This window comes from Pleurodeles waltl, chromosome 2_2, assembly GCF_031143425.1.
Source record: "Pleurodeles waltl isolate 20211129_DDA chromosome 2_2, aPleWal1.hap1.20221129, whole genome shotgun sequence".
Classification (NCBI taxonomy): domain Eukaryota; kingdom Metazoa; phylum Chordata; class Amphibia; order Caudata; family Salamandridae; genus Pleurodeles; species Pleurodeles waltl.
The window spans coordinates 1,085,261,794-1,085,283,780 of NC_090439.1; the positions used below are offsets into that span (position 1 = coordinate 1,085,261,794).

A 21,987-nucleotide genomic window follows, 5' to 3' on the forward strand; every position below is an offset into this window, starting at 1 on the left:
AGACTATAAACCGACACAACCTTAGGGACAAAGGATGCCATAACAGGGAGAAGATCGTGTCAGGTGTGATATGACCTAATGTAAACAAATACAATGCTAGGCCGAAGTCCCGATGGAGACACTCACATTTCAAATTTCCAGGGAGACAGAAAAGCTTGGAATTAGACAATTTGGGCTATTCTTGGTAAGAACAAATATCAAAGAGGGGCACTAATAAATGTCTTCTCCAGTGGGCCTATCTACAACACCGCCAGGCAGCGAAGGGGAAGTAGCAAAATGTTAATACACCAAAGAAACATTGCATTACAACATTGGATGGTCCCCACAAGCCATCCAGAATCACCTCGAGACATTCAGTGTCCACCATAGATGGAAATAACTTTAATGTGGTTATCAGGATCTTAAGCACTGCTACCAGTAGCACTGAATGGCAACCAGCAGGTTCTGCCACTGTTAGGGCTCAGAGTTACACAATATGGTCACAATGCTGGCAGCATAGGTCACGCACAACTGCTTCAACACTTGGGAATAGATTACCCAAGATGGTGTTGGACACTTCTGAATGCCCGTACTGCAAACCAAGTCACAATGTGGCTGCTTGTGCCTCGGGGAAATAACTCAGGAAAGGCATCACTTCCTGTGGCTTTTCTAGCCCACCACTGGGCATAAAAACTATCCAGTCACCATATCCATTACCATTAATAGACTTACCCAATTCGATTTTTCGCTCTACACTGCATACAAGTGCCCGATTTATGTATTCATTTGACCAGAAGACTTTCCACTTCAACTGGGCATGCTGTTCGTTTCTCTTTTGATTTCGCTGAACACTTAGGAGGTAGACTAATTTCTGATTTTACACTTCTCTATAATGCTCCATCTGCATGCATGCCTTGTTGCTTTTATTCTACGCCACGTCTTTTTAACTTTGTAATAAAACCGTTAAATGTATTCCGTTGATCTAGAACTCAGCACTGAGTGGGCCCTTTACTCAATTGACTGCATTTTTTATATTCTTGATTTGTTGGGAGGTGCCTTACCTCAAGGACCCATTTCTTAATGAAAATAAGGTGTAACAGCTATTCATCAAAATGTCGGTGTTCTGTTGAGGTAGAGCTTTGAGGCATCAGAAAGGTCAGGGTTTCCTCCCGCACACCGTGCATGATGAAGGATGCATTAAAGTCCACATGACAAGAACAATGTGACAGCCTGCTTCAATAAACACCTCAATGAGAAAAATACAAGGGAATACATACAAGCAAGGCAAGAGGCAGGGCAATCTCTTACTTGAAAGCCAAATCCTGGAACGACCTACCCCAGCGCATCAGGACAGCCATGCCTCTTAAGGGGTTGCAAAAGAAACTCAGCGCCTGCATATTCCCAAGGGTGGTAAGTTCGTGCTCTAAAAATCCACATTATATCACATTACAATAAATGAAGACAGCTCCAAAAAGCTGAAGCGAATCCCTCGCATTCTGCAGGCTAAATTCCGGCCTTTGAGATCTTCTATTAATCCTAGTTTCTTTTTTTTTTCTTTTTTTTTTTTTTAACAGTAGGGAGTGCTAGACAGAGGTGGATGTCAGCTCGGAAAGTCAGTTCAAAGCAAACCTCAGAGTTACAAATGCTTGGAGCACAAACAAACCTACCCGTGGAGTGCATAGCATGTGCTTTGTTAGGTGAAAATAAAATATTTGGCTAGTTCATACTCTAGGAGCACAGAATTGATTTAAGCAATGGTGCACGACAATCACCCCTTATAAGCATCATTACAATGCAGCTGAGCTAGCAAATAACAGTGCAGTGATGCTAATTTAATTTGAGATCCATGGTACAACCAAATTAGCAACAGCGAGAAAACAGCAAATATTTGTAACAAAAATAAAATACTTGTTTTTCGGATTCTGAATCGTAAAAGCGTGGTTAATGAATGACCTGCTCGAATCAAAATCTGTACTTAATATCAATCTAAAAAAATTGTGACATCGAGGGAAATTTGACAGCTCGCTGCTAATGTAGATTGTGTGTGTGTTTTGGGGGGGGGGGGGGTAGTCTAGTACCAGCTCTCTCTCCTTTGGGCCACGAACTGCTGTGTTTTAAATGCGGTTATGGCTTTGAAGTGGAGGTCCCAGGGGGCGGCTCACAACTGGCCATTTAGGAAATAAACACATATCTTAGATATGCATTAGGCGCACTGAAGGGTTTAAATAGCACTTCCACTAAACATACGGCCCAACTTTATTTCATTCTGCCATTTATATGCACATGGGTCACTTAATTGCACCTCATGCTAGAAAATCTTAGAAGCAAGAGCTATGCGATGATTTACACACACGACAAAACTACATCGATTACAAGTAAAAATTCAAAATATAGTTTTTTTTCAGCTACTCAGGATATTGGATTAACAGATGCAACAACGAAAACAGTACTGCTGTTTGACAAGTACAGAGGTTTCCAGAGCTGTTCATCAGCTAAACTCTGTGCCCACTGTACAGGAACCCAGCAGCAAAGGAGTATCATACATTACCTAAGGGCTGGTATCCTTGCCGGGAAGAACCGCCGAAGGGATTTCTACCTCCAAACGAGCCTCCATCAATTGACCCATAAGACATTTTCTATCCGGTCCTTAAAAGCAGGTGCCCTCACCAAGCTGAAAGAAAAACATCAAGCAGTCAGTAAAACAAATACCCTAGCTAAGAACACAAGGGTGAAATAACAGAGTAGGCACAGCAAAACTGTCCGTCTACCTTTACTCACTATATTTGACCCCGATCCCTTTGGTTTGACCATAGTTTTTTGGCATTGGTTTTCCCCGCGCAGCTGTGTAGTGAGGGGGCGAAGAAAGAAGAGCGTCCTCCATGATATTGAGTGAAGGAAGATTTATTGACTTCAAAAGTACAGGAACATAAAGAGCCAGGGCTACACGCCCATCCAGGTGAGAGGTTCAGAAAAACTGCCTCTCACCCGGCAAAGGAAAACATTCTATAGCAGAACTGGAACGGGACTGCATCAGGGAAAGGAATTCCCTGATGCAACCTCATTCCCACTAAGGACAAAGCATACACTACAAGCTGCCAAACAGGTCTTGTGCTAGCAATATACAGAGAGCGGGTTTTAGGCCTGTCCATTTCAACCACCTGACTTCCTTCAACCAGCCTCTTTCAGCCCACTGGCTTGAGATATTGTCAGTCACGTCTTGGGTCAGTAGAGTATTCATCTTTCATCTAATGCCAGTGGCTATTAGTGTAGCCGTCCACGTCCACTCCAGTGCTTGACTGAGCTTCATGAGGGACTCCTTCACAATTACAGCTCTATATATTCCATCCTGCTGGAGTTCCTGTGCATCTTTCTCTAGTGTACTATTTCTACATGCGATAGCGCGCTAAATGGACGTATTGCGTCTGTCAACACCTCTTGGCTTTTACTCCAACTTTCGGCTCAGGTTACCTACAGAAGCTAAGCTATAACAAATAAAGCAAATCATAAGGGCATCACTGCTATGCTAACAAAAGCAGACCCTTACTTCTCTGTATAAAGATCCATGAAACAAACTGTGGGCCTCACTGCAATAGTAAACATGAGATGTGGCAAGACAGGGTTGGTCTTGAATAGGACTTTTAAGGAAAAGTACCTAAGAAGCAGCTGAATATGAGGCATAAAGTTCAAATAAAATAAACCTGGCTGCCCAAATGTATAATAACTCATAATGTATTTCTCTTCATGGAGCTCAACAAATTACAAAAAAGTTGAGTAGATACCGAAATGCTCTGGTATATCACATGATGATACAGCTAAGACAACTAAATTGCCAGCCACTGGCCATATGGGTGTGGCACCTACGAGTAAAACAGGTAAATTAATGAAACGCTGATACCCAAACTGCCTAGTAATTATCAATTTGTGGCGCTGAAAGAAGAGGATTCTCCTTCTCTAGTCATATATATTGGGTCACAGAAATTGCAATTCTTCATAGTTTCTATGTCAAGCTTTGATTGAGGGTTGCAAACATCGATGAAACTTTGATGTCGATGATAATAGGAAAAGTAACATTTAGGTATAGTAATCAGACAATGAAACAGCTATTTGGACAGGTCACCAGAGTTTAGACTAGCATTCCTAATCAAGGAAGTGGCGGAAAGATTGATGGACTTGGAAACACACACTGAATGTTTTCTATTGACATGAAGGTCAGGAGACACCGAGAGGAAGAACAGGCTCGAACAGGCCTCAGAGACAAGTGAAAAGCAGACCAGTGGAGCCTACTCTAAGGGGAACTCATGGGAAGCTCACGCTCCTCAATGCATGCGGTGAGGTAAAGGTCAGAGCAATGTTCCTAGACTAGGAGATGATCCAATAGGGTCAAGACATCTGCCAGCAGCATCAATGTGGAGATCAATTGTACCCTTGCCTGGGTGTAGGTATGTAATGTGGCATCTGTTTAGTAAGGGCACAGCCAAAACGCAGCAGGGAGCTTCTAGAGAAGGAGAATCGGACCTTTACTGCACTGGTATGAAACATTCTTTAAAGAAATGTGTATTTTAAGCTTTTCCCTAAATTGGAGAAAGGGTTTGGTGGTCTTAATGGATATGTAAAGGTAGTTCCCTTGCTGAAGTTGTAAGCAAAATGCACCGATTGTCTGCAACAGAGTGATGAAATCTCAACGTGTCTTGGTACACGTGATGGATGGAACAAAGGACATGTGAAAATAGTTTCAGGTTGGTTTAAAGATGGCAACATATTCAGCCCTTGATATTTCCATATTGTTTTCACTGTCAGTTACTTCTGCACACGTAAAAAAAAAAAAAAAAATCTTTACGAAGAACGAAAAAGAGAACTAGCCTGCAACACTAAAGCTAATGTAGCCCATTATCATACTAAGGGCACTCTTAAAGTTGCTTTTTGCATGAAAAACGTCGAGAATGAGCAACATAACAGTGCACGGAAAAATTATATGAGTAAGTCGTGGACACAGTTTTCGATTATTTCCAGGTTACCCAGTGTCAGACCCATTCATGGGTGTCAAGGGGCAGACAGCAGCTCCTAGGCCCCACCCGTGGTGGTTGAGGTCTTTTGTCACTGATGTCCTGGAGACAATTCTACAATGGTTCAGCAAATAGACTCATTGCCAAGAATGTTCTGTCACTAGCTCTCAAGGCAATAGTGAGAGAAGCTAGAACTCAGAACTCAACAGTCAATTGTGGGCGCTCAGGGCCCTAGGAAACCTACAATATAAAAGCACTCCTAAACATTGGTGAGATTGGGGGCAATGTTTATCTCTAGGCTTGACGTAATGTGCCCTTAGACATAGGTTTCAAAACATAAGTTCAAAATACAGTCAATAAGGAAGGACTGACACAAAAGGGGATTTGAGATTGGAATTAGAAATAATCATGAATGTTTATAAAAAAAATTTAAAAAAAATCAACAGTACAATAGATAATTGTGAATGAATGCAATACCATGTGCAAGCAGAAAGACCTTAAATTATATTGCAAAAATATTTTTCTAGCAGGCTCTTCTAGAACAGTGTCATTTAGAAATAAACAATCCACATCTTGCTACACGTACTGTCAAGCACGAAATACAAAAACAAAGAATGAACATTATGATACAGCATCCTTTTTGAACAAGTTAGTATTGAGGCCTAGTTAGACTAATCCAAAAAACAGTAATTTTAACACATCATAAAAGGTTGCATTAGCTCTATGTCAATATATATGTGTGATTTGAGGTGTAGAACAACTAATAATAATGCACATTTTAGTTTAAACATACACAAGCTTCTACACAACCAACAGAGACAATAATTTGATGTCCAGTCCTTGTCGTTTTGTAAAATCAAGTACTATATTCTCACAGCAGAGCTAAATACTAAAAATTCAATGAGATTAGGTAATAAAACGTTTCATACCAAGGTGCTCTCAGGAAGTACACTTCTTCTGCAGTATTCTCTCTCCACCCAGGTGACGGTACTAGCACTTTTCTGGCAGAGGCATGAATTTGGCACAGGTACTGATTATGTCGCTGTTACCCCCACCAGTTTAGATGTGCAACGACGTTCAATAATTCTCAATCTAGGTTTAGTCTGCGTCGAAAGTCTGAAGTCCTTGCCCCTGGATTTTGATTTGCAACGGTCCCAGATAAAACCTAAGGGTACCTATGCAGTGGTGACCCAGTTCAGGTCATGCGAATAGCACAGCCTCACAATAACATATTGTTATGTTTTACTTTACTGTATTGTTGAAGTGGCAGTGCACCTTTATGGAAGGTTGCCTGTTGGGAATTCTGGCCACCTCAGGGCATTCTATTGGCGGCAGTTGAGACCGGAATTTGCCTTTGGATAGCTGCTGAGGACGTCAATGTTGATGTGATGCGAAGAAAGTTTTTCCAAGAATTCTTCCTGGCCTGCTGCCCTCTTTTTCATTACGGGACACCACATATTTTGGCGACGAGGATGGGATGAAATTGCAAGCTAGAAGTAAATTGAGATATGATAATCTCAAAAGTGTTAGGGATTTGCAATTTTGTGTGGGGGACAAAGTTAGAGTGAAGAGACCTAATTGTAAAAGAAGTGGGGAGTCGAGTTTTTATCCAACTACCAAGGTTGTTAGAGTATCAAAGCAGTCTATCATGGTGGAAGATGGTAAGTGGTGGAACAAGAGGAATGTGGTGAAGGTGACAAGTGGTTCCTGACGTTCAATTTTCAGGTGTTCGTGTTGGGGGTAAATTTAGCTTTGATGGCAGTGACGGTAATGCTCAGGAGGCGGGCTCAGGTGAAAGTATGCAGAGAAACAGGGTGCAACGTGAAAGTGGAAATTTGAGTATGGGAGGTGCAAGTGATCAGTGGGGGGGCTCAGGTGAAAATGTGCAGAGAAGCAGGATGCAACATTAAAGTGGAAATTTGAGAATGGGAGGTGCATGTGTACTGGATGAAGTTGAACGGTTGGAGGGAGATACTAATCTGGAGGCAGAGTTTGATAAGCCAAAAAGGAATATTGTTAGACCTCAATATCTAGGTCAGTATGTAATGTATTAAGAGGTGTTTGAGGGAAACATTCTTTGGGTCCATAATATATCAATTTATAAGATGTATTTTTTGTTTTAAGTTAGGGAGATTGTTGTAGTTAAATGTTATCTGTTTTGTTGTATTGTTAAGGGGGAGGATGTGTTATGTTTTACTTTACTGTACTGTTGAAGTGGCAGTGCACCTTTATGGAAGGTTGCCTGTTGGGAATTCTGGCCACCTCAGGGCATTCTATTGGCGGCAGTTGAGACTTGGATTTGCCTTTGGATAGCTGCTGTGGACGTCGATGTTGATGTGATGCAAATAAACTTTTTCCAATAATTCTTCCTGGCCTGCTGCCCTCTTTTTCATTACAGGATACCACACCTATCCTCTGCACCAGTGGCCATGGACGACTACAGCATGGCATGTTCTGAGGTCAAGGCTTCTTCGACAGCTGCATCCTTCTAGGCCGACCTGGCTCAATTTAGCAGCGAAGAGTCTGCCTTCCTTCCTTCTGGCGTTAGCAGCAGCAGCACCAGCCGGCAACCCACAGCAGCTGTCAGAGGATACAGCCACACTTGATTTGGTGAAGTCTTCGGGCAGTTGCCGGCAAGAAGAGCAGAGACTGACCAAGACACCCACTCATGTTATGAGTCACTCCTGGCTTCGCTCTCTAATGCCGCCTACTTTCCCTGCGTGTTCCTCACACCATGAAATCTCTTAGCGGGCAGGCTTCTCACACTAAACAGACCAACACAATTCTCCACCAGAAGTGCAGGCATCAATTGAAGGTCCCTCGTCAGGCAGACAGCAACCCTAATTACACAGCATCTCTGACTACTCTGCAGGGCACTCCCTTCTATGGGCAAGGAGAATTTGGCACTGTTACAAAGTAGGGTAGTTTGGAACCTACATTTATACACACATTTTGCAGGAATGGGATGTGGATCTACTTTCTCAAAGATCAGGACCGGGAGTAATTAATTTTCAAGTGTTCTTGTAAGGCTGCTCTCCAGACACAGCTGCTGCGTAAAGTGATGCTTCCCACAGCACTTAGCTCCAAGAGGGAAAACCCAAAGCATGAGCACAATGAAATGTAAGATTTGTGTTCCTTGCTGTCATCAGCCTTCCTGAAGCAGTATTCTGGGACAGAAAAAAAGACATGTCTGGCCAAGAAACTCCCCCACTTTAGACAACAGCAACTGAAGTCCCAACCCATAACAGTACTATCTACCAAATGGCAGTGATCAGGAAGAACTAATCAGCAGCTACTTCCTAACAAAGTCTTCATGAAGTTTCTAAACATAACCCTGCTTCCATCCGTCTCACTTCACTGTCTGAGTTGCCACCCTCCAGACACAGGAATGCAGTCAAAACATCAGCTGTCTGAAGAAGCTGTTCTACTAAACCAGGAGTATCCAAAATGCACCCCACTGGCTTTATATTCAGAATCACACACACAATCCTGCCACCATACAGGTATTATTCACCCACTAGGCGCGCACACACTTTCAATGCGCACACAGCAGGTCAGCCCAACATTATGGGTATTCACATAACAACAGAACTTAAAATGAGGGAGGTCAGTAGACCACACTCTCACTGACATAGGGAAAAAGGTTTCATCACAAAAGATGGTATGCTACACCACCACTGGAAGTCATGTACTTGTGACAGCAATCTATCATGAGCGCACACATGGTGCACCCTTCTACATCACAGGACAAGTCATTAACCTCACACTGTTTCAGACAGACCAAGGTGGTGCGCCCTGCTAGGTCACAGGAAAACTCTTAAAACTCACACTGCTGGGGACAGATCAGAACCTCTGCACTCATGCTAGAGCAGTGTGACGCTGTAGCCGAAAGAAAACTCACGATACCAGTCTCACATGTAGCCAGGCACTCACAGCAGGGGTACATGTCCATTCACCATGTAGAGGGCCATTCCCATCTCCACACTCGTTACAGAGACCATAAATGAACGTGGTTAAACACGACTTCACTGAAGGCCACTGGTTCATTATTTTTTTTAAATAAATAAAAAAAAAAAAAAAAAACTTTGAAACGCAGTCCATTCCAAATGTGTCATAGCCACGTTTGGGTTTCCCCCCTCTAATTTGGCTACACTTCTGTTTCCTCCAGGTGTATAAAAGAAAACGTGCATTTGCAAGTATCCAGTATCTGCATATATCTTTAGCATATGTCAAAACAAGTATAGGATATGTACCTAATATATATGTGCCTTTGAAAGTGACAGCTGCAGACTTTAATGAAACCAAAGGCCCTTATCCGTGCACTCAAAATTCACAACAAGAATATAGAACAATTCTACCATGAAGGTAAGAATTTCTTAACGAGTGAACAGCAGGTCTCTGCAAGGTAATCGTCAAAGGGCCCTTGGCCGAGTCTGAAGTCTTACCTTATTGATAGCGGCAAACTCCAAATACTCAAATGTTTAGGAGCTCATCATTTCTAGGAAGTTTAGTTGGAAATGGGTTTAACTGTAGGGGAAATCTGGAGTAAACTGCGGGTCTGCAATCTGTGCCAGAGACCGACAGGGAAGAGCATTCATTTCAAGACCCCTGAAAGAGTTGGGATTAGGTGCCGCTCGCCCGCTATGCGCTTTACAAACGCATCTCCCTGCTGTTCTTGGCCAACAAAGAATCTTTGACCAATAACATCAAAGTCACAAAAAACACGAACTGATAATTTGTATGCACCGCTCGTTCGAACTGATGCCACGCTTCAGTATAAGCACAGGAGGAAGACTTGTGAGGCAGATTAGAATAAAATATGAATTACAGACGTTTGACATGCTAAAAGTCAATGTGCTTGCCATGTACAGAGGGGTTTTAACGTTTGAATCGATTTCCAAGAAATCCTTCAGAGTAAGAGAACTGCTTAGAGTATGACGGTTCCATATGGAATAACATCTGCATATACTAGGTTCGAGCTAAGATTGGGAAAGAGGCTGGTGATTTATTTATCTGCAGTTTTACAGCGGGCCAACTAAATGCAACGATGGCGTCAGTGCGCTCTACAAAGCTCTGCCAATAATAAGTTAAAAAATGCATGCTACATACAATCAACGCATAGTGTTTTAAATAAATCAATACGACAAGAATATTTCACAGAACTGACAAGAATACTTGTAACGTTTAGCTCGGTGCATGCACTGTGAGGGTTCTCTGGCTTAAAATTTAGTTGCAAACGTTCAGAATGTTTCATTGATAATTAAACGCGAGGCTTCTCTATGTTTCATAGAGAAGCCTCTCGTTATTAGTTCATTCTGAACAGGGGTTTCCATCTCGAGGGGTGGAAATCCTCGCCAAAAACTCTCTATGTATCTTTGGGCACTCAGCAGCAGCTAAGTTGGGCCGATAGGCTATCGCGGAATGTAAAGAGGGCTCTGCTCGAGTTACTCTATGTGTATGGTTCTAAAGCTGATGAACCTGGGGTTTCGGATACATTAAACTGTGAGCTGGCCCAGTGGCCTCCAACCGTGGTTTTGTGTGGGGATATTAACATTCACTTAGGGGTTGGCCGTAAGCCTCTGGGTGGCCAAGGTTATGTAGGACAAAAGCCAAGAACATTTCACGCTTTTGAGTGGTTGGTGGCTGATCATGAGCTGATGGACATATGGGCTGAGCAAAAGACCCCAGACCTAGGATTTACGTTCCATTCCATACCACATAATAAGCTAGTTCCTTTGGATTATTTCTTTTGTCTAGCTCAATTATTGCCTCAATTGTTATCAGATCATAATCCCGCAGTGCTTGAGATGAAATTATTGGGGTTTTGTAGGCCCCAGGAGGTGTTCACTTTTGATAGGAAACTATTGTTGGAAGATTCCTATATCGAACGGATGCGCTGCTAGCTGAGAGAGCTTTTAGCAGTCAACAGAAGCACAACCTCTCGAGGTTATGTGGGAAGCTCTGAAGGCGGGGATCCGGTGAGGGACTTGGAGTTTTGGTCTGTATCTTCAAAAGAGGAAGCAAAGGGCTATGCAGAATCTCTATGGGACACTGGTACTGGCAGACAAAGAGCTAACCAGGGAGTTATTAGAAGGTTGTGTCACCCATCAAACTCAGTCACAGATAGATACATGGAAGGCCAAAACCAATCAAGGCTTTAAGGTGGAAATTGCACAGAGGTTTCAAGTATACAGGGCACAATCCTAGGAGTACGGGGAATCTACTGGCAGGTTACTTGCAATGTGGATTAGGCAAAAGGAGGCAAGGGGTTTGATAAAAGCAATTAAGGACCCTAGGGGTAATATAATAGAAGATCTACCAGGAATTGTTAGGAATTTCCAAGACTAGTATCAAGCTCTCTAATCAGAGGAGAGGGATCCTCCAACTATTCGGTATGGGGAATATCTTCAGGGAACAGATAGGGGCAGGTTGAATGAGGTAGATCCGGCTTGGCTGGACTTACCCATCACCTAAGATGAGCTTTTGGCAGCCATAGATTCATTAGCGGTGGGGAAAGCTGCCGGTCCTGATACTATACCACTGGAATTCTACCAGGTCTTTGTGTTGGAACGTATAGCAGGTGTGGATTCAGATAGGATATCTATTACAAGTGGAACAAGGCAGGGATGTCCTTGTTCACCTCTGCCAATTGCCCTCTATATAGACCCCTTTACTGCCAAACTAGAACTGAGCACCTGTATTAAACCCATAATTCAACACTCAATAGGTTATAAAGTATTTGCATACGCTGACGGTGTAGCAGTAGTCTTCACTGACCCAGGGGTGGCTGTAATAGAAATTGAGAGCCTTGCTAAACAGTTTGGGGTGTGTTCAGGGTATAAACTGAATGTTGCCAAAACACAGGTTATCTGTACAGACTCTGCGGGCCTCAGAGACCAGTGGGTCCTCCCGGACACAGTCTACCTAGGGATAAAAATAAGGGCTGCAGTTGGCCGTTTAGTGGAGATTAATATGGCCCCTATATTGGATGAAATTAGACGGGACCTTGAAAGAATAGATCATCTGCATCTCTCTCTCATAGGCAGAAGCAATGTGATTAAGAAGCTCATATTTCCAAAGGTACTCTACCTATTCCGGGCTATCCCCTCAGAGATTGGTAAGATTTGGCTTAGGAAGCTGGAGTCGCTGTGCCTTAGCTTTTTATGGGGCTATAAAAAAAAACTAGGCGAGCTGGTAACTTTATGACTATGCCAAGGGGGTGGGCAGTCCTGAATTTTACCCTGTACTATTGGGCTTGAGTGTTGCAACATGTGGCCCATATTGGTAACGGGGGATACTACTGAGCTAAGTAAGGCAGAGGCTCCAACTATATATGAGATGATGTTGGGAGAAGGAAGCGATGGAAAGGTTTTTGAAGACCCTGGAACCTAGCTAGTATACAAAAAAAACATGCTTTAAGGTCTTGAAGGCAGCCTATGGAGTATGGTCTCAACTAAAGCAGCGGTTAACGCTTGGAAAGGTTGACTTGCCGAAAGGGGATTTTTTATTTCATAACTTTTTATTGAAGTTTTGAATATGCAAAACGAGAAAAAATAAACAGTTGGCATGTAACAGTAGCTGATATCCTTAATACATGTCATATGAAAACACACATCATATATAGTCTGAGAAGCATCACATTAACGATTCAATATACATCTAGGTAAGGAAATTCAATTGCCCGACCGTATGGTGGAAACTGAGAACAACAGAGGAGAGAAGCGAAAGGACAGATAAGAGGTGTAGAATGGAGAGAGATAAGGAGGGGGAAGGGAGAAGAGTGTGGCGCACTTTGTGTGTCACAGAGGAAGATTTTACTGGGCCGGAGAGTTCGGATGTTAGGAAAGGTAAAGCGCATGACTGTAGCATCAAAGTAACCCTGGCGGGAGGACGGATATTGTTTATGGTAGGTTAACCAGTTCAAGGTATTTATTGATTTTGTTCCAAAGGGCCTAGTCGGCCAAGATCCAAGGCTATTGAGGTGAGAGGATCGCGCAGCACCTCTTACGTATCCCAACCCCTCCCTCCAGGTGATGCTGGAGGCGTTTCCCAGAGCTTTCCAGTTGCAAAGGATGGTTTTATGGGCTAGAGTAAAAAGTAAGTCGGCTAGGAGTAGGTCTTCACATTTCAGATCAGAACTGTATGATGGGTGTGAGGTGCTGCATACTGAGAAGGAGAAGAGTCTAGGAAGTTTGGTTTGTAGGATGTCATCCTTAGTGTCGGGAACTTCAGTCCAAAAATTGTGTAGAAGAGGGCATTCGTATAGCATGTGACGCATGTCGGCGTGTGGTGCCTTGCAGCTCTAGCAATTGTCATTGTCTGAGATGCCTAGAGTAGCAAGTCGGTGTGGGGTAAAATATGTTCTATGTAGTATGTGTAGCTTGGTTTGTGCTAGATTTGGGGTGATCTTTTTGAGGAACGAGGAGACCGTAACCTTTGCCAGTTGATATTTGTAGGTTCGCAGAGCCCATTCCTTTTGCCATCTCAGCTGAGTGGATAAACAGAGTGAGGTGGAACTAGGTATGAGTTTGGAGTAGATTCTAGAGGCTGTCTGACCTCACTCCCCCCCACCTTGAAGGAGTTAATGTAGGGACAGGAGGAAGGCATGTTTAGAAAGCGAGGCTTTATGCTTAGAGATAGCAACCTTCAGTTTAAGGAAGTCATAAAAGTCAGATAAAGAAAGGACGATATCGGAGAACGAGCAGGGTGGTTTTTGGAGCCTAGATCGTTCATTAAGGCAATACCTTTTATCTTCCAGGAACTAGTAATAGGGAGTTTGGGGCACAGTTTAATGTCTTCATTATACCAAATTGAAGCTTGCAGGGAATGTCTACATTTTACTGTCGGAAAAACGTTTATCTAGTTGTAAAAGGCTGTGTCTGGTGTGTTTTAGGATGATATTGTGAAAGGTAGGGTGTTTTTTATTAATCGTTAGCAGGCATATCAAGGCAAGTTCATCTGTTAGTTGCCGCTCCAGCGACAGCCATGGAGGGGTAAACTCAAGGTCACAACAGAGCCATTTCGCTCCTTGAGCAGAAACGAAAGCAAGTTGATATTTTCTATAATTAGCAAGGTTTGCACCGCCCAGTTGTTTGGGTAGTTGGAGGTTTTTTTTTTTTTTTTTTTTTTTTTTTAAGAGAAACCAAAGGCCTCTGAGTGCCAGAGGAACTAGTTAATAAGGCGGTCTAGGTTTTGGAAGAATTTATCAGAGCACAGAATGGAGGACAGTTCAGTAGGTAATTAACAATGGGAGTAATGACCATTTTTATGGATTCTCATTTGCCCCACCAGGTAGGAAATTCAGGGACCAGCTTTCTAGGTAGTTCTGTACTTTTTGGAGGATTAAGGCTTCATTGTGATGAAAAGATTCCGTCAGTGAATCATTGAATTCGAGACCAAGGTATATATCCAGACGCAGCCGAATAGTCGGAGATTTTGTTCATTATATCAGGTATAGTGATGTCTACATGTTCAGTCACAATTAGAATGTCGCTGGCGTATGCTGCCATCTTGAAGGATTTACCCCCATATTTATACCTATAAAGTTCTTTTTATCATTGATGGAATATAAGAGCGGTCCGATGGCTAACTGGAATAGGCCTGGTGACAGTGGGCAACCTTGTCTTATTCCTTGTTTAAGTCGGAATGGGTTTGATAGGACTCCATTAGTTTTTATTCTGGCAGTCAGATTAGAATATAATGCAATTACCATTGTTATGAATAGCTCACCGAAATTGAAGCTTGATAAGGTAGACCTTAAAAAGGGCCAAGCAACCTTGTCAAATGCATTTTCAGCATCTAGCGCTATAGGGCCTACCGGGGAGTCTTTGGATTTGGCTATTTGGAGGACATGACCAAAATGTCTAATGTTATCAATAGAAACTCTACCTTTGAGAAAGCCTGCTAGGTAGGGACCTATTAGTCAGGGGAGTATCCTTTCTATATGTTTTGCCAGGATTTTAGTGTAAAGCTTGCAGTCCTGATTAATAAGCGAAATTGGTCTATAGATTTTTAGGTGGGAGTGGTCTTTCTCTTCTTTGGGGATAAGGGTTGTGATGGTTTCCACAGTGGTGCCTCCTATGTGTCTTGCTTTTGCATATTCCTGGTTGAGGAGTAGGGGTGGTTTGTGTAGTTCCTCCACATAGGTTTTGTAAAATTGGGCAGTGAAGCTGTCCGGGCCAGGGGCTTTCCCTGCTTTGAGTGATTTAATTGTTGTGAGGATTTCCTGAGCGGTAATGTTTAGATTCAATGATGACTGTTGGGTTTTATCTAGTTTGGGGAGGTTCAAGTTATTAACGTAGGCCAAACTATTAGTCCTATCTATGTTTGGGAAAATGTGATGTGTCCACGTTGTGTTTTGGGGCATTTCCTGTCGCAGGCTCTAGGCCTACCCACACAAGTGAGGTACCATTTGTATAGGGAGACTTGGGGGAACATACAATTGTTACAAAACAAGTGTTATTGCCCCTTGTCTTTCTCTACATTTTTTCCTTCCAAATATAAGACAGTGTGTAAAAAAGACGTCTATTTGAGAAATGCCCTGTAATTCACATGCTAGTACGGGCACCCCGGAATTCAGAGATGTGCAAATAACCACTGCTCCTCAACACCTTATCTTGTGCCCATTTTGGAAATACAAAGGTTTTCTTGATACCTATTTTTCACTCTTTATATTTCACCAAATGAATTGCTGTATACCCGGTATAGAATGAAAACCCACTGCAAGCTGCAGCTCATTTATTGGCTCTGGGTACCTAGGGTTCTTGATGAACGTACAAGCCCTATATATCCCCGCAACCATAAGAGTCCAGCAGTCGTAATGGTATATTGCTTTCAAAAATCTGACATCGCAGGAAAAAGTTACAGAGTAAAACGTAAAGGAAAATTGCTGGGTTTTTTTTCACCTCAATTTCAATATTTTTTGATTTCAGTTGTTATTTTCTGTAGGAAACCCTTGTAGGATCTACACAAATTAACCATTGCTGAATTCAGAATTTTGTCTACTTTTCAGAAATGTTTAGGTTTCTGGGATCCAGCATTGGTTTCACACCCATTTCTGTCACTGACTGGAAGGAGTCTGAAAGCACAAAAAAATCATAAAAATGGGGTATGTCCCAGTAAAATGCCAAAATTGTGTTGAAAAATTGGGTTTTCTGATTCAAGTCTGCCTCTTCCTGAAAGCTGGGAAGCCGGTGATTTTAGCACTGCAAACCCTTTGTTGATGCCATTTTCAGGGAAAAAAACACAAGCCTTCTTCTGCAGCCCTTTTTTCCCATTTCTTTTTTTTTTTAAATGAAATTTTCACTGTATTTTGGCTAATTTCTTGGTCTCCTTCAGGGGAACACACAAAGTCTGGGTACCACTAGAATCCCTAGGATGTTAGAAAAAAAAAGGATGCAAATTTGGCGTGGGTAGTTTATGTGGACAAAAAGTTATGAGGGCCTAAGCGCGCCCTGCCCCAAATAGCCAAAAAAAAAGGCCTGGCACCTGAGGGTGAAAAGGCCTGGCAGCAAAGGGGTTAAGGAAGGAGGCGTAGCAAATGGGTGCGGCCATGATGGTGGGTTTTGTGACGGCAAGACTCTTTGTAGTGTGGGGCCCCACAGAACAGCATGCGATACGGAGCAATTCTTGAGGGCCACAGTGTGTTATTGCTTAACAGAAGGGCCCAGCAAGCGGTAAATAAGGGAACCCTCTGTGGATCGCATGGATCTCTATCATACGTGGCCTGCGTAGCTCCTAGATTGTATCGGCAAAGGGGAATTTTTTTAATATTTACAAATTTTAGATTTTCTTTGTAAGAATAGTAAAGCATTGAAGGATATCACTAAGAGTCCACTTATTGAGGCTGTTAGCAGAAACGGAAGATTGTCCATATCTACAATCTGGTGGGACAGACAGTGTGATGGGAGGCACAGAACGCTAAATGGTGCATTATATTTGTTAGGGATAAGGTGGTAAATCAGAACTTGCTGGCTCTTTGTGACAGGGTCTTACTTACTGCTAGCCTGAGAAGTCAGCATTTCAAGACCATTTTTGATTTATATTACACGCCCGCTAGGATTGCCAAATGGGGAGGAGACGTGGAGGGCAGACGTAAGCGCTGTGGTGCAGAAATGGAGGAGATTGTTCACATGTGTTTCGCCTGTCCAAAGCTGGACCCTCTCTTGCAGTCCTTCGCAGAGTTTCTGAGCGGTATTCTCCAGCAACAATTACGGGTGGACTCTAAGCTTGCTAGACAATATTGGTGGTCATACCGCAGCAAATGAAGATGTTCAGCTGATATTTATCCCAAAAGCAGTGACACACCTCTGCTTTGCTACGGATTGGCTAAAACCTGAGCCCCCCAACTTTTTCCATGTGGAGGTCGAGATTTTTGGCGACAAATAATATGGAGTCTAGTTTATAGAAAGTTAAGGGGCTCAGAAGCCACTGTAGGGGGTGAAAGGATCTGGGCGCTGGTGGCTAAATGGTCCACTGAAGCATACATCGGTCAGAGTGCCCCTTATCGGTTTTTGAACTGAGCTTTTCGTTAATCAAGGAAAAGTATTATATGACTGAATGAAATCTCTTCTCGATATTCTGCATATGTAATGTATGCATATTTGTTTTCGACCCGATTCATTTTATTCCATTTGATCCCTATCATGACTCTGGCCTGTTTGGATTTAATGAAGTTGGATGTATGAACTGAAGAATAGTAATACAACGAAAAAGAGAGGCTTCTCTCTGAAACAACTGTTTAGTAGAAAGAGTCATAAGATCTTTGTTCAAAGAGACAAAAAGATGGCACCCAGAGTAGCTAAATGCTAAGCGAGCTACAGAACGTTCATGCACGCCCCTGAATGACTGGTAAAGCGTTCACGGTTTCTTGACGCTGGAAGTTCTAAGGCACACAATGACTTTGTTACATACTGCTTGGTCTTTCCCTCTTTTAGCAGAATTCCTAAGTGCAATAGGCAAACAGTATCCTATTTCCACTGAAAGTCAGTGTAGCATTTTAGGAACGGAGATGTGGTCACAGTGGCATGTTCCTGCAATCAGCCTGGTCAACAGGACAGCTTTTGACAGAGGCAGAGGCATGTTAGGAGTACGGTATGCAGTGACTTCCCATAGTCCACCTTTGACAGAAGTAAGGCTTAAACCGCAGCACTGAAGTCGGACTCGTGTATGAAGTCAATGTACCTATAAGCATGAAGAAAATAAAGTTGAGCTTGCCATCTAGGAAGAACCCAGACTTTCATTATTTTAAAAGAAAATTAAAACATCAATCACCATGACTCAGAGATGCCTATGGAGGTGATAAGACCAATTCACGTCTGGATGGGATGGCCCAGGGGGCAGGATGAGGGCAGCAGAAGACTTTCAGCTTTCAAAGGATCTAGTCTGATGTAGAACTGGGACACCTATGTGCAAATCTGAAATCTCACTCACAACAAAATGTAAAAATTAAGCAATGCGCAGGTACAAAAAGTCAGGAATAAATCATTAAAACCAAATGAATACCATCAAAAGGTGAACAGGAAAATAATCTAGAAAATAGGTTCAGGCTGACCAAAAGAGTGAAGAGTTGGTGGACCAAGAAACAAAAGAAAACATTGAAATGAGATGGAAGTTGGTAGGAAACTATAAGCCACCGGGTGACCCCATCAAAGGTCAGTCTGAAAGGCAGCCAACGAGACCAGGTGAACGGAAAACAAATCGTCAATGAAATGCCGAATTAATAATTCTTCTTCGAATTCTAAGACGGCCATAAAAGCACAGCCACGAAAGGAAGGCTTAAACTGCAAAGAGGCACTCACTGACGACGGTGACAGCAAATGACAGACTGAAATGGTTTCATAAGCAACGGAAGTAAAATATATACCTGGAGAAGGGATGAAGCCAGCCAGTGAAATACCCTCTTGTTACAGGTAGACAGCAGAAGGAAGAATTCTCTACAAAAACAGGCAATAAACAGAGCTCATAAAACTTAAATTCATCCATGCAAAACAGACGATCTCAAAATAGTTTTAAAGAAAAAAAGCCCAGATTTATCTGAAAGCAAAAAAAGCAAAGAGTCAATGTCGGAATTGGATATTAAACACTGACTATGCTATGGAATCAGTTTTCTGAATACATTTTCCCACAGTCTCCATACAGTTTATCCGCAATTTGGTCTTATACTTTAGTGACTTTGGACTGTCTATTTTTCATTAAAGACCTTGTTCCAACTCCACTGCACAATATTTATCTGTATTGCATCTGCGAAACACCGAGTTTTAAATACATTCCAAAATACTGTATCCAGAACATCGGTTACTATGATATTGTGAAAATAACAAGATTTATTATTCTGAACTCCACATTATGTTCCCTGACAAAAAAAATATATTTTCAAGCACAGTATATGTGGTGTTAAGAATACTGAATGTATTTTTTGCTTAACAGGTGGTACTTGATTTTCTGGATGCAACATTATTGACATTATACCATGCTGTGCTATACTTCAAATATGTCATCACGAGCCATGTCTTCTTTGGTCAGGCTTTTGCAGTGCTTAATTTGTGCTTGTTGTTTCCGGTGCTGAGCACCGGCACTTATTTGAGAGGGCCGGGGCTTAGTCTTGTGCCTCAAGCATTTGCTGTGAGCAAAAGACACATATGTGAAAGACGTAAGAAGGAAAAACTAAAAAGCGTCATAAAGGGAGAAAGTTGCAGGATGAGCTGAAGGGGCAGGGGTGGCCGTAAATGGATTGAAGAGGCCCGAAGTGGCTTCAGGATTACGCTGCCTCAGTATTCAGTGCTTGCAGATTTAATTACATCAGCCTCGTGTTTAAGAGAAGGGCTTTGAGCACCGGCAGCTCCTAATTTACAAATTAAGCACTGGGCCTTTGGTTCACAAAATAAAAAGTCATTCAGTGCCCTTCGTTAGGCTGTATCCAATGAGACAGTTTCTGCCAATATGAGCCCCGGCAGAGTTGCCTTCATGCTAGTGCATTTGCCATCATTGAGGTTAAATTAAAAAAGCAACCCTTGATAAACTTAATCCACAGCATTAGATTCGGGGGGTGAGGGGGATGTATGTGTGTGGGCGCGTGTGGGAGGGGGCTCCATAGCGTCTTTAACAATTGTAATAAACACTGTACTATTATGTTTTATAATAACTGTAAAAGACCTTTATACAATACAAACGAGTTAGTTAACTTCAATAATATTATTTCTGGTGGATACTCTAACTGCAGATTCTTCATCCTTCAGGTGTCAGACTGGATCGGAAGAATTATGTAGCAGTCATCTTGCATTCCGAAAGGTGGCTCCACACTTACTCCATACGGTCCTGAAAATGATGCATTCCCCCCCCACCCACCCACTGACATCAGCTTCTTACCCTTTCTCTTGTCACATCCTCAGACACAAAGCACAAACAATTGTTAGTCACACTGTACTGAATACTAACCGGGGATCTTTACAGATGTTAAAAAGAGGCTGAACCACAGGTGGGAAGGCGGGAGGGCTGTGAGGAATCCATGGATCCATGGTTAGAGTATTCAGCAGAGATAAGTAATTTGCTCTTGTGATTGGTACTTCTAAATGCAGCCTCCTCAAATCTGAATAGATACCAAAGCAGTAGCTCCCGAAGGTGGGGGAGGTCTGTGGAGTGGACCAACACCAAAAAGGCTTGCTGAACTGGATAGGTGAAGTGACCCTCCTGCCAGACCTGGCTGTCAAGACATTAGTGCTTAGAGAACATATACACTGAGGCCCACTGCACAGCCTGGCAGATATTAAGAACAGGTACTACTTATACCACAGCAGTAGTAGCAGCCATGGACCTGGTGAAATGGGCTCTCGATCCTCTGCTGTGGCTTCTTAGCCAGTGCTTGGCAGTTCCTGATGCAGAGGACTATACACCTCAAGAGGGTCCTCTTCTGTACAGTCTTCCCTTTCTTTGCTCCAGAAAACCATATAAAAAAGCTTATCATCCATTTGATGATCCTTGGTGAATTTGTAGTGGTGGAGCAAACGCCTTGAACTCCAAAGTATTCAGAATCTCCCCACTGTAGGAAAGCCTCAGTGATGGAATCAAGTGGCAAACCCCAAAAAAGTTAGGCGTTCGGTAGTTGTCCAGTGGTGGCTCATGCCTGAATGAGGAGGGCAGTCACTGAATGTGGTGCCATCATTTTCATAAACACCGAGATTTACTGGTGAGGTCGAAGTGGCAAATGACACACTCAAAATGCTCCTAACCCACCATGAATTACAGGTAATGCCCGTGGGACTGAAGGATGGGTATAATGAAAACAGGCATGATGCAAATGCAAGGAGACCGTCCAGTCTTCTGGGTCCATGGCAGAAAGGGTCTGAGCCAATGTGAGCCTTATGGATTTCTCCTTCCATAGAAATGCAATTGGAGGTCAAAAGCCCAAGACAGGCCTGAGGCCCCCATTCTTTTTTGGAACAATGAAATTGCGGGAATAGTAACTTCCATCTTCCTCAATACTGTACCTACGCACCTTTAAAGAGAAACAGGCAGAACTCTTGCCTCAAGATGGCTAAATGTTCTTCCACAATTTGCTCTGCTGTGGGAGAAAAATTGTTTGAGGAGAGAAAAAGTAGCCCCTTTTGAAAAAATCATTAACACCCTTAACATCCATCTATCAGACGTGATGTATTGTCAGCAGAGAGAAAGTGTTGACTTCTGCCCCTCACCAGCTGGGCATGAGCTGCTAAGAACAAATTAAAGTGGTTTATTGGCAATTGTAGCACAGCAAAAGTAACTGGAAGACTGATGGTTCTGTTGGCCTGTGTGCTGTCTCCTGGTTCCGCAGGCTACAAATGACTATGCTGTCTGCTGGATTACTGGCTGGGAAAGCTGTTGCGGACTACTTGCCAGCCCCCCTTGAAGTAGAGCCTACATTTGCAGAACTGGTTGGAAAATTGCTTTGTAGGGTCCAACAGCCCTGAGGATCGTGCTATAGCTCTACTATCTTTAAAGCTTTCCAGAGCGGAGTCCCTCTTCTTTCAGA

General features: G+C 42.8%; 1 protein-coding gene across 3 annotated transcripts in view; it reads right to left on the minus strand.

Moving 5' to 3' along the window:
* The window catches only part of TSNARE1 (t-SNARE domain containing 1), a 738,845-nt gene that overhangs the window by 482,801 nt on the left and 234,057 nt on the right, over positions 1 to 21,987 (minus strand). For 2 of the 3 annotated variants that reach the window (XM_069220840.1, XM_069220841.1), the window contains one exon: positions 2,528 to 2,650. In XM_069220840.1, the coding sequence (XP_069076941.1) occupies positions 2,528 to 2,612 (85 nt within the window). In that variant the 5' untranslated portion in view covers positions 2,613 to 2,650. Of the gene's footprint in view, positions 1 to 2,527; positions 2,651 to 18,846; positions 18,919 to 21,987 lie in introns of those variants that run through there. The other variant, XM_069220842.1, reaches the window with a different exon arrangement.